This window comes from Mchenga conophoros, linkage group LG23 (genome assembly GCF_057382185.1).
Source record: "Mchenga conophoros isolate Kocher_MC1m ecotype Shallow Benthic linkage group LG23, M_conophoros_male_GT1.1, whole genome shotgun sequence".
In the NCBI taxonomy this organism is placed as follows: Eukaryota; Metazoa; Chordata; class Actinopteri; order Cichliformes; family Cichlidae; genus Mchenga; species Mchenga conophoros.
Genome location: NC_140547.1, coordinates 2,837,534 through 2,854,050, shown reverse-complemented (window position 1 = coordinate 2,854,050; position 16,517 = coordinate 2,837,534). Strand labels below are relative to the sequence as shown.

The 16,517-nt window shown below is 40.4% G+C and overlaps 1 protein-coding gene across 2 annotated transcripts in view; it reads left to right on the top strand.

The window, feature by feature from the left end:
* The first annotated feature begins 7,626 nt into the window (after positions 1-7,626).
* erich3 (glutamate-rich 3) overlaps positions 7,627-16,517 on the top strand; it is a 14,242-nt gene continuing 5,351 nt past the window's right edge. Inside the window, exons 1-12 of one of the 2 annotated variants that reach the window (XM_085264731.1) lie at positions 7,627-7,859; positions 9,172-9,265; positions 9,357-9,482; positions 9,600-9,671; positions 9,793-9,921; positions 12,376-12,534; positions 12,813-13,013; positions 13,339-13,519; positions 13,632-13,818; positions 14,786-15,015; positions 15,104-15,244; positions 15,433-15,786. In XM_085264731.1, the coding sequence (XP_085120857.1) occupies positions 7,840-7,859; positions 9,172-9,265; positions 9,357-9,482; positions 9,600-9,671; positions 9,793-9,921; positions 12,376-12,534; positions 12,813-13,013; positions 13,339-13,519; positions 13,632-13,818; positions 14,786-15,015; positions 15,104-15,244; positions 15,433-15,786 (1,894 nt within the window). In that variant the 5' untranslated portion in view covers positions 7,627-7,839. The remainder of the gene's footprint in view (positions 7,860-9,171; positions 9,266-9,356; positions 9,483-9,599; positions 9,672-9,792; positions 9,922-12,375; positions 12,535-12,812; positions 13,014-13,338; positions 13,520-13,631; positions 13,819-14,785; positions 15,016-15,103; positions 15,245-15,432; positions 15,787-16,517) is intronic. The other variant, XM_085264732.1, reaches the window with a different exon arrangement.

Sequence of the window (16,517 nt, the reverse complement as noted above, 5' to 3'; positions counted from 1 at the left end):
TAATCAGCAGACTGCTCTGTAACAGTTGGATGATTCATGAGATGACTGGTTGTCTGCTAAAGCTGCGGCTCTGCCAAAAAAAACAAAGAGGAAAATGCAAATTGTTAATTTTTGAAACTTGGGAAGCATCAAGAACTGATTTTTTTGCTTTGTTTGTTTATTTTATAAGTTCTACGTTAGTTCAGTTCTAAATGAATTATTATTATATATGAGTGTTGGGTTTTTTTGCACATACTGCAACAGAAAGACCCACCTGCTCTAAGTTGGTATGCAAATCAGTGACACGAGGACATTATATGTTCTCTTTAGGTGGAAATGTAGAAATCCCACAGGGATCAGAAGGGCTGGAATCTCATCAACAAACAGCTTGAGCTACTTTAGAGAAAACACAGTTTGTTGCTTTTTTTTTTTGTGGTTTGTTTTTTATTTTTGTTTTTTTTCTTACTCTCACTCATTCACCAACTCAAACCTGTCACTCACGCAATCCAACACTCGACAAATCCTTTCACTCCAGCCACCACACACACACACACACACACACACACACACACACACACACGCACACACACACACACACACACACACAAATGGATATTTTTTGCCCACAGCTGTTTTGGTGGGAGCTCTGTCTGACCTGCACCAGCATGAGCCTGCATCTGTATCGCATCATCGCAGAGGCATAAAGGAGTTAGCGTGCCTTCAACGAGATGTGTCCTGTTCCACCTGGTGGACATGAATGCTCCTTATCAGATCACGCAGCTCAAACATTGCATTCTGCGGATCAGACATTTCAACTAAAACAGACACAGAATCCTTCGTAGCAGAAAGGGTTTTGAACACGGTAGGAAAAAGTCGGAAAACTGATTTATGTTCTTGTCTCGAGTTCACTGGGAGACGCCAAAGGTGAGAAAAAAGACATGAGCATTTTAACATGAAAGACAATCACATCTCACTCCAATTGACCGTCTGTGGAAAACCTGATATGAGCAGATGTTGGGAAAGATGGAGATCTGAGTGTGTAACAGTTTCATGTTTTCATTTTCAGCGTTGCACGGCTGACTTCGAAAATGTTTTGCGTGATATGGACCAGACAAGAACAATTTCTCATCTGTCAACATACTTACAAACTCGTTCTGCTGCTGCACTGCTTTACGTCTGACTGTGGGTGGCGGTTTGGGTATATACAGTCTGTGTATAGGTACTCAAGCATATTGTATGAGAGGTTTAAAGTAGGTCAACAATAGTGGCATCTGAGGTGATGCACAAAAGGGTTTAGGTTAGAAGTTGGGTTCACACTTTTGGATCATTGTGGAACCAAAGAGCAAAAGTAAGTTGGTTTTTGTGCTTTTCTCTGACAAAATTGGGGCTATTAATGGATTCATGTATAACTCATATTACATATAAAAGTAGTTTCCACCATAACAACAGTGTTTAAACTCGTTTTAGCACTTTGTCGCCAGGCAAAGTTAAAGGTTAAAACTCACTTTAGCTCAGTGGCCACATACAGCCCAGTTTGATCTGTCGTGGGCCAACCCTGTAAAACCGAACACATGTGAGATTAGTGTATAATTCCTCTTTCTTTTAGTGAAAATAAGTTTGTATGCATTTCAAATTCAGTAAAACAGATGATGAACAGGCTAAGATTTTTCTTTTTTTTTTAAGTGCAGGTTCAACACCCAAGTTTCTCCACAATCAGTCGGTCTGTTGTCATCAAATCAAAGAATTGCATCAACACGGCTCCCTGGCTGAACCACCTTACTTTTGGGCTACGGCAGCTTTGTCTGTTCAAAAACAGTATAACCAGTGAAGATGATGATGATTCAGGATAAAATGAACAATTCAGACAACCACACGGAGAATGTGATCACTTTCTATAGGACTTGTAACACAAGTTACAAAACAAAGTGAAAGGTTGTTCTATGCAGTGTTTCTATTCTGCAAAAACCTTCCAGGTGGCCAGATCGGACCAGTCAAAAAAACATACAAAGCACAGAAGCCTTTCAAAGTAAAAGACATCAAAATGTGTTTAATATAGTTCTGAACAGATAAATTAGACTGATTGGTATTTCCTTCATTTCATGCACTTTTTATTTTATGCACAACCTGAAAAGTAAAATAAATAATTTGGCACAGCCCAGGAAATAAAGAACACTCAGTGCAACATACAGTGCAATAATACACACTGATAAGTAAAATAAGATAACATAAGTAGTAATAAGAAATGTGACGGGGTAAAACGTCCATCCTCACTTATATGAAGTATGAAAATAGGAAATGTCTGCTGTGAAAATCCAAGCCCTGCGCGTAATTGTTTTGTTTTTTTATGCAAAAATTTCTCTACATACAAATTATATTTTATTATTTCGTGAAAGATTAATTTCCGAGGACACACAACATCCCCTAATATAGTAAGAACAAGGAATGTGGACGAGTCTCAACCAGTGAAGCACTGAGCGTTTGACCCTGACCAGTCTCTCTAAGAAACTCTCCTAATTGGCTACTTCCACATGGACCTTTGCTTTCTTTAGAGCTGCAACTACTCGTTTATTTCATTGAAATCAGTCCAAATTGGGGTGGTTTACAATTGACACAACGAGTTTGGCATGACCTTTTCTCCTTGCTGTAAATGGGTACTCATTGAATTTGAAGGGGGAGATGGGGTGCTGGAGGGTGGGAGGTGGCTTGGGGGGGGGGGGGGGTGGAGGAGTGTGGTTGCATTAGGTGGGGTGGGGGGGAGGCGAAGGAGGGATTGGGTGGAAATCACAGCAGTGAAAATGGCAGTGCAGTGAAAGAGGGGCCTGATTGCATTGGGACAGCATGTGCGAGGGAGCAGCATGCTCAGCCCAATCAGAGCGACACAAGGAAAAAGTGCTCTTATCAACGAGTAATGGCCCACTTCACAATCACACAGGCACAAAACTGTTCTATTTAATGCTGATTGCAAAAACTGCTCCCCCCCATTTCTGAACCGCATGACTCCCCGAGATCTCCCTGCCACCTCCCAGCTTACAGCCAAGACCCTTTCCTGAATGGAATTTATAATCACCCCTCTTCCATTTCCACGCTAATTGTTATTTTAAGACCTGCGTTGTGTATTAGGTGTTTAGTGCTGGTGAAATTTCTGCCGTGATTACTGTGTTTATTGTGAGCGTGAAGGCAGAGCCATCTTAATCCCAGCAGCTTGACAGGTACTGAAAGTTCAAACAGGAAACTCACCTGCCCGGCTCGTTCACCTTTAGTGTACATCTGTACGTAGAAAGGTTATTGATGAAGTTCCACAAAGGATGCTTCCCATGCGGCTCTGATGACTGATGACAGCATGTCATTCCTTTCAACTTCAGTCCCTGTTTTTTAATTTTTTTTTATACGAAACTGTATCTTTAACAAGAACAATGATCTATCTGCCTGTCTAGAGAAAAAGATCGATAGATGTGTGCACTACCTGCACAGGTACAGCAAATACCTAATCAGCCAATCACCTAGCAGCAACTCAACGCATTTAGGTGTGCAGACATGGTGCAAACAACTTGCTGAAGTTCAAACCGGCCGTGAGGGTGGAGAAGAAAGGACATTAAAGTGACTCTGAATGTGGCATGGTTGTTGGTGCCAGATGAGCTGCTGATTTAATGGAGTTTTCTCACACACATCCACCTCCAGGGTTTACAGAGAACAGTCGAAAACAGAAAAAAATCATCAGTGAGTGGCAGCTCTCGGGGAGAAAAGGTCGTGTTGATACAAGAGGTCAGAGGAGAATGGCTAGACTGCCTCGAGCTGAAGGGAACCACTTGCTGCAACCAAGGTATGCAGAAGAGCATCTCTGAGTGAACATCACGTGGAGCTACAGCAGCAGAAGAACAGGAAACTCAGGCCACAGTTTTTTGCAGGAAGACTGTAAAAATGTTGTCTATCTGATTAGCCTTGATTTTATTTCGATTTCCTTTGAATGGTAGTTTAAGAATTTGGTGTAAACACCATGAAAGCATGGATGGTGGTGTAATGATGAAGGAGAGCTTTTCTTGGCACACTTTGGGCCCTTTCATACCAACCGAGCATGTTTTAAACACCAAAAGCTGCCATTATATATACAACATGTCCATTCCTTTATGGCCACAGTGTACCCACCTTCTGATGGCTGCTTCCAGCAGGATAACACTCCATGTCACAAAGCTTACATCATCTCAAACTGGTTTCCATAACATGACAATGAATTCACAAAGGCCTCCACAGTCACCAGATCTCAATCCAGTAGAACACCTTTGAGATGAGGTGGAAAAGGAGATTCAAATCAACAACAAATCTGCAGCAATTGTGTGATGCTATCATGTCAATATGGGCCCAAATCTCAGAAATGTTTCCAGTACTTTAGTGAATCTGTGCCAGAAAAGATTATTTGTTACATGTGCGGTTAACTTTGCTTCAGGATAATATTTGTGAACAGTCACACACTGCAGTTCTGCTCATTAATCCTCAGCTTATCAAGCTGAATTTATCAAATATACGTGAAAAAAAATTCCCCCAATTCTTAACCAGGGAGCATTACAGATGGTGTGCAGGTATGGCATGTTGAAATACAGTTTCTGATGCCTAAACATACTGTGGTTCTTCTCTCAGGCAGGACATTAAAGACCCTGCTGAACGTCTTTACTTGTAGAAGGATGCTGACAAGAAAACCTCCAAGAAAAAGGGGGATGCCGTTCAGCAACAGCATCAATTCTGACCACTGACCCTCCTGTGCCGTTGATCTATTTACAGGTTGCATGTCTGTATCTCCTGCTGAATATTTGAACCGTGTAGAGCAGCTGAGTACAAAAGCACAGATTGATCCTCTCTTGTGAGCCAGACAGTAGCATGGCTCCCCTCCCTGGCTAACCCTGGAATTGACAAGCCATCAAGTGATTATGAAATTGAGCTTTTTCAGAGAACTCAGTGATGTCTGACATTATGTGTCATACAATAACAACGTAATTAGACGCTGGAGGATAAGAAGCAACTGATGCAACACTTAATTAATCAGTAATACGGAAGATAAACATTTGAGCAAATATACCGTTTACATTTGCTCAAACATTTAATGAAGCGCTGCCTTCAGACCTGAAACATGCTACTACATCAATATAAAAATTATGGTGCATTGTGGTAAAAAATAAATAAAAATAATAATAATAATGTTTTTTAAAAAACCCATAATTACAACAGTTGTTCACATTTCCACAAGAGGGCCACAGAGGACCTACAGACCCCACTCCAGTCCCACTGTGGATTTATTGATGGTGGTGGAAAGCGATGGTTTTGCCACTGGACCAGTGATTGTTCAGGTCTACGGGTTTAGTACAGCTCACATATTCAGCCATCACTAAGAATCAGTCATGAAGGAGAGAGCACTGATTTTCACGCCACTGTAGCTTCCACTCAGGGAATTTCCACAGCAGCAGGACTATGCTACACTCACCATTTTAGATTCCCAGGGACACTGACAATGCTCGCTAGTAGCATCACATTGTGAGCATAAATATATTGTGTTTTATTAACTTTTAATATTTAGCCCATTAACTTAACTCCTTTTCTATGTTTGTTTGTTGATTTGTTGCAATCTGGCAGGGATAGCTCAGTAGGTAAAGTGGTTGCCCCATGATCGGAAGGTCGGCGGTTCGAATCCACCTAACGGCTACCCTGAGGTACCCCTGAGCAAGGTACCGTCCCTACACACTCCTCCCCGGGCGCCTGCTTAGTGGGCTGCCCACTGCTTCACTGAGTGAATGGGTCAAATGCAGAGAAAAACAAGTAATTTCCCCATGGGGATCAATAAAGTATCCATTATTATTATTATTATTATCTAAACAGATTGTTTTTGAAATGATATAGTGGTGTTTAAAGATTTGCTTATTTTAGTTCTGATTGTGACTGTGATTTTAACAGTCCCAACAACAGCTAAAGAGGGACCCTTTAAACAAATGACATAAAAATATTAGATTTCTTCATGTTTTTATTAAATATAAAGATCCAATATTACAGCTGTGAATTTCAAAAGCAGTTATGCAGAAATATAAGAGAGCCATGGGCTGTAAAGCAACATTACATAAGATGCTAGAGGTTCTTCAGATTTTAATATTTGATCTTCATTGATAAGAGAACAACATGATTGTCTTACAAATAGACAAATGTTATGATAAAGTTTCTTCAACTTTTGTAACATTATGGGCCAAAAGTTGAATAAGTACTTAGTTACTAATGAAAACTTGCAATACAACTTGTATCTTATAATACAAAGTTACAGTTAATCACGCATGCCCTCACTCAGTAAGGTTTTTGGTACCAGGACAAAAACAGGTCTTAAAATGAGTTAAACAAAACCTCAGATGAACAAAAACACAGAACACCGAGAAGCCCAAGAGTTATATCTCAGGCTCTGGAGGCCTCAGTAAATGTTAAAGTTCATAACAGGGCTATTTGAAAAGACTGACCAAGTTTGGCTTTTTTCCTCTGCTACCAAAGTATTTTGGAGTCAAATGTGAGGCCGTCTGTCCAACAGCCAAAACTTGGACCAAACCAGATCATTCATCAGGACGATGATCATAAGAACAACAACAAATCTATAAGAGGCTGAATGAAACAGGAAAGGATCAAGTTGTTGCAATGGCCCAGTCAAAGTTCAGACCTCAGCACGGCTTTAATGCTGTGAGGAGACCTTAAGACAGCTGTGCATAAATATACTTGCAAACACAGAAAACAATTATTGCTTCTGAAGGTGCTTCAGGTGTACTTGGTTTTTCACACACTGCTTCTGTGCACATACAAATTCTTCATCTAAAGCTGTATTAAAATAATTTAAAACCTGGCATTCACATGAGAACAGTTTTTTTTATTACAGGATATAAGTTGTATTACAAGTTTTTAAAACATAGAGAAATAAGACTTAAACCCTCTGTCTGTACTTTCAGCTTTAAAAAGTGCTTTACAAGTTGAAAACTACTACAAAGTACATACACAGATAAAAGGTAGGTAGATATATTAAAAAAATAAGTACATTACTTATTTAGTACATAGTCAAACATGGTTCTTAAATCTCAATCTGTGCAATAAAAGAGCATATTTATATCAATTTGATAGGTTTGTATATTTCACTTCACTGCATTAGTAAGATAACTTTGCACAAAAAGTTAAGCTTTGCTTCACATTGAAGCTTTCCCTGCTATTAGAATATCTATCACTTATAATCATATATTTTATGTCTCAAAAGGGCTTTTGTCCATTTGTCAAAAAATATATTTTGCAAATGTGCTTAAACAAGATTTTCAATGTGAAACTTGTAACTATTTTTTTTATTTATTTATTCATTTATAAAGCACATTTAATAACAACAGGGCGTTGACCAAAGTGCAAATTAAACAGCGGCATTAATAACAACAACAGATAACTAACTGCTTCTTATTTTGTTTTCTCATCACTTATGGTTACAATAAAATAAATAATAAACAAATTAAGGAAGCTAACCGACAGAAGTAGTTGGTGCTCTTAATGGAAAAACTGACAGATGTATATAAATCATTAGTTTGGGACGGACGTGTGCGTGTGTCAGTGGGAATCTGTAAGTGGAAACCAGCCCTGCTGGCAGACTCGTCACGTGATTCGCCATGGCAACCAGGGACTGTCATCAGTTCCGCTGTGGGAGAAGTGCAGCTTCAGTCCGACTCCGCTCAAAATTTACCTTCCTCACTTTATAACAACTCCCGTCTGTTCTGACATCACGTAAACCTGAACGTCTCCCAACGAGCACCGAGTGCCCTGCCTCCATATCTCAGACGCTGGGGGGGATTTTAAAGAGAGGGCAGACTGAAAGCCATGAGTCACCTCAACTCAGGGTAAGAGCAATTTATGTGTTTTATTCAAAGAGGAGGGAGCCGCTTGGTTAAAGCTGCATGAGTTTTGATTCCCCCCCTCGGAGGCTTTACGCCAGTTAACCTCGGCACATTTCTTTTCATGTTTTTCAACTGCTTGAAAAGCTGGAAATTGACTTCATGCTAATATTAAAGATCTAGCTGCATAATAGCAAGAACGCCCATTTAACTCTTAAACTATGCCTGCCCTGCTTATAGAAACAGTTTAAAAGTGGTTGTGAGTCACCCACAGTGTCTGTCAATATAGTCAGCAATGAGGCAAATGTTATTGTGTGTGCTAACGGGTCCACTCAAACCCATAAATGAGTCAAAGAAAACTCCATAGGCAGCTTTGCTACACACTTTATTATGAACAAGAAGTGTCACTAGAACCAGAAAGAAGCTGAAACTGAAGTTTCACCATGAATTCAGATTTGAGGTTTTCCATCTAATGTTACTTTTAATGCACCACATTTCAGAGGAAAACACTCTCAGTGGTTTTAACGCAATGCACAGCGATGGGTGACAGACTGTAAGTTAAGGAAATACAAGTTTAAATAGTGTGTGCATAAATAAGTGTTAAAACAAGGATACGAGATGTGCACACACACAGGTGAGATTCTCTGTGCTGCTGCGTTTTCCCCCATACTGGTATATAAGAGAATGCACACAGCATGATTTTTGTCTACAGGATACCTTCATACTGTAACATAAACTATTTTTTTAAAGTGCTTGACTCCTTATTCCTTATTTGCAAAGACTAATAAGAGCTCATCAAGTTCTGTCATGACAAGTAGGATGCCTCTTAACTGCTTTGCAGCCATGTGCCTCCACTTCACCTGCTCATAAAAAACTCACGTCTAGAATGACAGTTTTAAATGCAGTGCTGTGATCCAGGGCACCAGAAACAAACAAGCCCAGTGCACAAAGAGGAGGCAGCCCGGGCTAAGTGTGCCGTTCCCTCTCATTCCTGTAGGTAATCAGACACCTGTAACAGACTCTATAATTGTAAGATCCTGTTGTGTCGTACACAAATGCCGGTGGAAATCAAATCTGTATTGGAAAAAAAATACTGCTTTCACACAGGCCGCTCTGGGGACGAGCTGATGTCTCGTTAATGAGGACAAGAGAACAACTGCCAACAAACAAACACGGCGCTGTGCCCCAGTAAAGCATTTGATCAGGGTTCCGGTTTTCCGATAGCTTTAATCAACACACGGCTTACACGCTCCCCTCACCTGAACTGTGGCTGTTTAGTGCTGACTGGGATTAAATACTTGTGTTTTTGTCTCTGCAGACTTCTTTCGACCTACAACAGCCTCACAGACAAACATCTTGCTGGATACTTTAGCAGCACTCGAATCAGGAGACACCTGCAGAGAGCGGGACTGGTGCGTTTAGGTTTTTAAAGCAAAATTATGAAATTCAGTTAAAAATATCGATCGACGGGTTGAATTTTGTTGATATTATTGTTGTTATTAGATCACCAGGAGTGGGCGCATTGTCCCGGACAAGGAGTACAGACACAAGCTGATCCAGAGAGCGCACCAGAGACACGTTCGAGAATGTCTGGCACAGGCTATTTTCCACAAGGTGCTAGAGATGGAGGTGGGAAGAACACGATGTAAATGAGACAAAGTCAAAGGAAAAAACACTGTCATGTAATCTGTGTAATTTTCCTTATGCAATAAATCCTGATAATTTGTCCTTTTTCCACCCACACAGCGTCTCCACCAAATCGAGATCAAAAGAAAACTGGAGGAGTTTGCAAGGAGGGAAAGAGTGCATAAGATCAAGGTACGTCTTTAACATATAAACACTGCTTTGCTGCCCTATTTTGTAGGATTCCTAATTTATACTGGAAAACTTCTCATATATCACTACATACTATATAATGATGCATGGTGTTGTTTGGCAGGTGGAGCGCTCTAAAAGGTATGAGGAAGGCATTGTCCACATCCTGTCTCCACACCCTCCCGAGGGTGCCAGGGGCATCCAGAAACAGCACTCTGGGCCCGAGGGGGAGCACTCTGACTCCTCTGAGTCGGTGGGTATTAAATCTACTGCTTCAGTGTTTATTGTTTAAAGTGTGACTGTTTAATTAATCATACAAAGTAGATTAGTGTCTTTAAACATGATACAATGATAAAAAATTACACTGATGGTTTTACGAGAATTATGTATGAGTTCGAAGCAGCAACCTTTTGTTGAAGAAGCAATTTTAAGCTCGTCAGTGTAAGTGGGAGAGACGATTATTTATGTATTTATTTGTGGAAATAGATGAAACTGTAGTGTACACTGAAACTGGGAACAGAACTGCTCTGATAAATAATACATTCATTTAGTGCAATAAATATATAAGAAATCAGCGTTCTTTTGTATATGCAAGTACTGACTTTATAACAGATGCTAGATAGATATAGATACGGACATATAGATAAGATAAGAAAGAACACCCTTTCTATTCTATTAAGGTTTTATGCACATAAAACAGAATAAAAAGTCACTAGGTTGTAAAAAATCATTTGAAAAACAACCTCAGATGAAAAGCAGCACATTGTCCTGATATATTTAACAAAAATGAAGCCATAAAACAGAATCAGTGTACCAACTACACTGTTCCTCCTTCCATGGGAGGCTAAGTAGCAGACAGGTGCTGCCTATCAAATGCAATTAACTCATCATCAGCAAGTGTGAGCATCTGTAAAAAAGCAGAAGTTTTGGCAGTTTGCTGGTGTGAAGCCTTCAGGTGCGTGTTAACACAAAGCCAAGGGAGGAGGACATCAGCAATGAGTATAAGTCGAGTTTCAAATAATTTGAAGTCCATCATTCTACAGTGAGAAAGATCATTCACATGTGGAAAACATCCTTTGGACAGATGACACCAAAGTGAAGATGTTTGGCCATAACGCTCAGCACCAAACAAAGAACATCACCACAGATACCTCGTGTTAACAGTCAAGCACATTGGTGGAGTTGGGTTTGGGCTTGTTCTGCAGCCACAGGCACCTCCAGTCGTTGATCCCTTTACACCAGTACAAATATTCTAGAGTTACAAATGTGAGTCCACCTGTCCAACAACAGAAGCTTGAACCAAACTGTGCCCTGAAACGGGAAACTGAGTCCAAGAACAGCAGCAAACCTACAAGAGCGTGACTGAACAAGAAAATCAAGGTGGTGCAACAGCCCAAAGTCCAGACTGCAACCCGACTGAAATACTATAGAGGGACCTGAAGAGAGCTGCATTTAAACAAATGCCTGCAAAACTCAGTGAACTGAAGCAACACTGTACAGAAGAGCAGGCCGAAATTACTCCCCAGCGATGTGAGAGATGAAAACAGTAAACTTCAAGTTATTGCTGCTAAAGGTCGTTGAATCATGGCGTGTTTCACACACTGCTTCTGCATTTTGGTGTATTTTGTAGGAAATAAAGAAACATACAGTGTAGTATGTTCATCTCAGGTCACCTCCTTTTAAGGCTTGGATTATATTTTTATTATGTCCTTAGATTCTAGTCTAACTCTTAAGAAGCAAACATCTTGCATTTTCCAAAATGTATAACTGATTATTTCATTGAAGAACTTGCATTTAGTCAATTAGTTAGTCAACTGTTTTGTTTTGTTTCTTAATTGTCATCTTATAGACGGGCAGAAAAAATTAGCATTCTTTGTAACACAAATAATGTTACCTGAGCAAACATGGAAAATCTGACCTGCAGGTAAGGAGATGATGTCCAGGTGAGAAACTGCTATAGTGTATGTTATAACCTGTGCATCCTGATAGTTGCCATGTTTATATTGACACTGCCATTTTAGTATGAAGACTTCCAGCTTCAGCTGTTTGTTTTGTGCGCAGACGAGTGTTCAGAGTGAAGTGCTGGGATTAGCTGTGTGTTATCTTTGAAACATAAAAAGTCACACACCTTGATGCCAGAATAAATAGAGCCAGTAATCCTGTCTTTGATCGCTGTGATCGCTCCTGTCTTTGACCCCACCTTAACTCAACAGAAATCACATACTAAAGCACGCTGAGCCTTGCCTGATATACATCGATGGGGATTTGTTGCTAATAGCTAATATGCATTTTGAATACGTTTATTGTCATCATGATTTCTTGTGAATTTATTAAGAAGTTTGCAGTTTTTAAAAGTAGTGGGAGACGTTAAAGATCGCTAACAATAAAAAAAATTTTAAAAACTATTTAAACAATGTGATTATACTACCAAGAATAAAATATAATTAAAAGATAAAGATTAGATTAGAAAAGAACTGCTTTTTACATTCAGCAACGAATGACAAGCCCGGGGAAAGAAAAGTTTGAATAGCAAATACGCTTCATTTCACAAAACACCAACATAATGAGCAGGTCGCGTTGTGTTAAAGGAAACACAGTATGGCATCACTGTAAAAGCGCACCATAGTGACGGTTCAGGAGCAGTGCAGATTAGCAGAACTGCATAATTAGCAGAATGCAAACTGAATGTCTGTAACGCGATTTTTAGCCGAGCTCATCTCGACCCAACACGGCCCCGGGGAAGATGCAGAGGCCCGTGCGCTTGAAACCGATCCACAGTAACAGCACCACGGCTTCGGTCAGACACAGCTCCCCTTACAGACTGCTCCAATCCTCTCATGACAACCACCTGCCATTCAACTGCACTGTGAGTGTGAGACTCAAGATACTCACCTGTATATGAGTCACAGCGTTTTCTCTGTAGACAAATTAGATTTTCAAGCGATATGAAGTTGCAATTTCTTTTTTTTCAAACTGTATTTTTGGAAACTATCTATTAGAAGTGTAGAGATATAGATGTAGGCCTCAGCATGAAAAATAATTGATAGAATCACACCTATAGTTCACTGCATGGAGAGAAGCCACAATCACAGAGCATCAGTATCAGCAGAACCAGAGTAAAGACTTCATTAACCTTCCTACCAGATGGACAAAGAGCCTCGGAGACGTTTGACTGCAGTGGAGGCCTCCCATGGCATCTCGCCCTATTGCCTCCCAGTTATCAACAACTTTGTCACTCCGGTGCCTCCAGCTACGAAGAGGAAAGAGAGAGGGTTAAAGGGCACTGCCAGCAGTACTGTCAGAGGCCGCAGACTGCGCCCGACCACCGCCTCCAGTGGAGCTGACGTGAGTTAGGTCTTTATCTGTCCTTGTTATTTCCCTGGCAACAAAAGTATCCACAACAAACATTAAACTGCACTTCCTTTGGATAAATCGGGAACAACAAATAGCATTTCCTGTGCATGGCACGCATTTTCTGAGACAGTTCATGACAAAGTTGACAAATGAATAGTATTAATGCGTCCTTGATTATATTTATGATATAGAAACAAATCTCATCACCTCTGTGCATCGCTAACATCAGAGTTTGGATCAGGAAGTTCAAATATAAATGTAAAATATCTTTAATCAGTAAATAACACACCAAAAACGTGTCACTTTTTCCACCCAGGACGCCCCACTGCTGAGGAGCTCTGTTCACCAAAGCAGAGTTTGTGTCAACATGGTGTACTTTGGCAAAACGGTGCGTCTTTCCAGCGACCTGACCGACATGAGGGACGACGTCAAAGTGTTTCAGCAGCACTGTGGAGGAGAGAACCTGTGTGTGTACAAGGGAAAGCTTCATGAAGGGGGTCAGTGTGTGAAACCGGGTTGTGTTTTTTGGATTTGTATATGTAAATATATACTGACAGATACCCCAAACCATTCAGAATGGCTTTTTGTGCCTCATCATTTCTGCTTCAGAAACTTTCCAGTTTATTTCACGTCGACACAGAGGCTTCCCGTTCAGCTTGACCTTCTTCCTGAATGGGCTGCAGGTGGAGCGGCTGAGCTCCTGCTGCGAGTTCAAACACAGGAAAGGCTCACGACTCGGCGGCAAACACGGGCACTTTGGCTTCACCGGCGTCGAGGGGGCCTCTCCATGCTACAAGTGAGATCTCTACAGAAGCTTTAACCTCCTAGGACCTGGCGTCCACATACGTGGACATCACATTTTGGGTTATTTAGACCAAAATACTCAATTTTGCTCTTCAAAGGCCTGATATCCACTTACGAGGACATTGTACTGCTACTGTTCTATTTAAATTTTAAACGAATATCCTCATATGTGGCTCTCATTTTTCTCAGAAACAAAAAATAGGTAAAAAAAAATCTGGTAATTCTTTGTTTTTACATTCATCAGGTCAAAAGGTTGAATATAAAACAAAGTGAACAACAAAAAGGAGACATGTGAAAGGAAAAGTTTAACATTTTTACTCATGAATAAATGATAAGCTTCTGTCAGCCACTTTAGTTTAGCATATAAACTGCGTGTAGAGAAAGCAGAGAGCCTGGTTTTGTTCAAAAGTAAGTACAACAAACATTACAGTCTTCTGGAAACCAAACCATGTAGTGTGTATTTAGTCTAACAGGACCGTGTTTGAGCTTTAAACGGGCTGGCAGCAAAATTAATTGGCATTTTTCGACCATATAAACTGTTTTCCCCATTTTCAAATGTTATTGCACATTAAACTAATGGTCTGCTAGTTGTAGCTCTATATTTAAGCAGTCCACACTGGCTAGAGTGTCCCATAGATGACCTTTTTTTGGAGGCCAACTTAGAAGTTAGCCCGCCTTGGTTATCCTGGAAAAAAAGCCGGTGGGATTTTGGATAAATCCACAAAATAAGCTCTGTGGAAAGAAACTTTGTGATACACAGTTTGTTCAACAAGATTATCCCTGCATACTGATGATTTTAAAGTGAAATTAGAATATAAATGAACTACAACATAGGCAGATTACTGTGTTCAGTGTGGTGGTTTGAATGCACCCCACTCGTTCTCTGGGTGGTTTATTGATTTATTTATTTAAAAAGGAACAAAATTACTTTTTAAACAGACTTCTTGCTCATTGTTCAGATGCATCATAGCAATGGGACTGGACAAAAAGCCCACTCCTCCACCAAAGAGGATCAAGGAGGATACAAGAAGAGAGGAATCAGTTAACAGCCCAAAAGATGAAGGTGAGATGGAGACGGAGAGGACTGGGGAGGATGCTGGCTCCCACTTGGAGGGTGAAACCAGTGAGCCGCAGAACATGGAGACTCCGGTCAAAGAAGAAAGAGCGCTCGATGAGGAAAAAGGCAGAGGTGGTACAAAAACTGGTGCATCTGAGCACAAACTAAAGATTTGTGTGCCGCGCATACCGAAGTCTGTATCTATAATTCTCTGCTTCAGATTATGAAGAAGACTTTGAAGCAGATGATGAGGGAGCTGCAGAGGAGGCAAAAGAAGAGAAATCCCCATCTCCAACCAGTGCAACAGACAGGCAGGTTAAAGAGAGGGATGCCTCTGAGACTGACAATGATGACAGGGATGGTGGGTGAATCACCTTAGTTGTACACATAAAGCTTAAATCCCTGTACAATGTTTAACTATTTAAAATCTTTTTTTTTTAAGACACAAAGTATTTTAATTACAGAACAAAACCATCTTTTGAAATGTTTAAATGTGCATTTTCCTTCTTGTAGAGTACTTATTGGTGTTCATGTGTAACTTTCTCGCAGACATGAGATCTCATTCAGGCTCCAGCTCCTCGGGCAGCGAGCACGACGAGAGTGATGCTGAAGCCACAAGAGACATCAACGAGGACAATAAGGCAAAGCAACAGAAAGAGGACAGTCAGGAGGAAACCATCGCTCAGCCCGAGGAAAAAGATGAACCAAATCCAGAAGAAGATGTTGCCACGGAAGCTGAGTCTTCTGCGGCCAAAGACTCGCACATGGACAGTGCTGGGGACAGCACGGAGATAGAAATATCTGACACCAGCGTCCCCTCAGGAAGTGAGACTAGACAGAGTGATGACAAAGATGCTGAGAAGCCTGTAGAGGAGGGCAACCAGGAGGAGGAACACGAGAGAGGTGAGTAAAAAACAAAGAATATACAAAAACACAACATTCAAGACCACCTAGTTAGTCACATGTTTTAAATACGGCGCTGTAATACAATCAGAGCAGAATAGCTTAATGTCATACTGCTACAATATCATCAACGTGTAATGATTAAAATAAAAATTTTAATAGTGGAAAAATACATGTGTGCCATCGCATTGATTCGTTTTCTATCTGATCCACATTTTATTTTTTTACTTTTTTCCACATTTTTTATATACTTTTGTCTTGGTTTGGGTTTCTAAAAATAATGTGTAAATATATAGTTAAGTAAACAAAGGCAAGCAACACCAGGGGTGAAACTGCAATCAGCGAAGAAGAAGTAAGCAGCCGTGAAGAAAAAATCCCAGTATTTGCATACTGTAGAGCAGCTCAAAATATGCGTCTGTGACGAGCTGCTGCATATTCATTCATTTATCATAAGAAATCTGCTTTTGCATGACAAAGAAAAGCAGATTTGCTTTGTTTTTCCCTTCCTTCTTTTTACCTCGAATGTTTTCAGGGCGCAGTAAGTTACTTTTCCACGTTCTACAGCAGAACAAGCAGAAATGGACGAGAATCACTGACTTCGCACTGTTTTTGTGTTTTCACCTGGAAGGATTAAAGAGATATTTATCTGTCACTCAAATACATTAAATTCCTCAGTCATTTAACCTCCTGTGACCACATATGTGGACGTCACATTTTGGGTTGTCTGGACC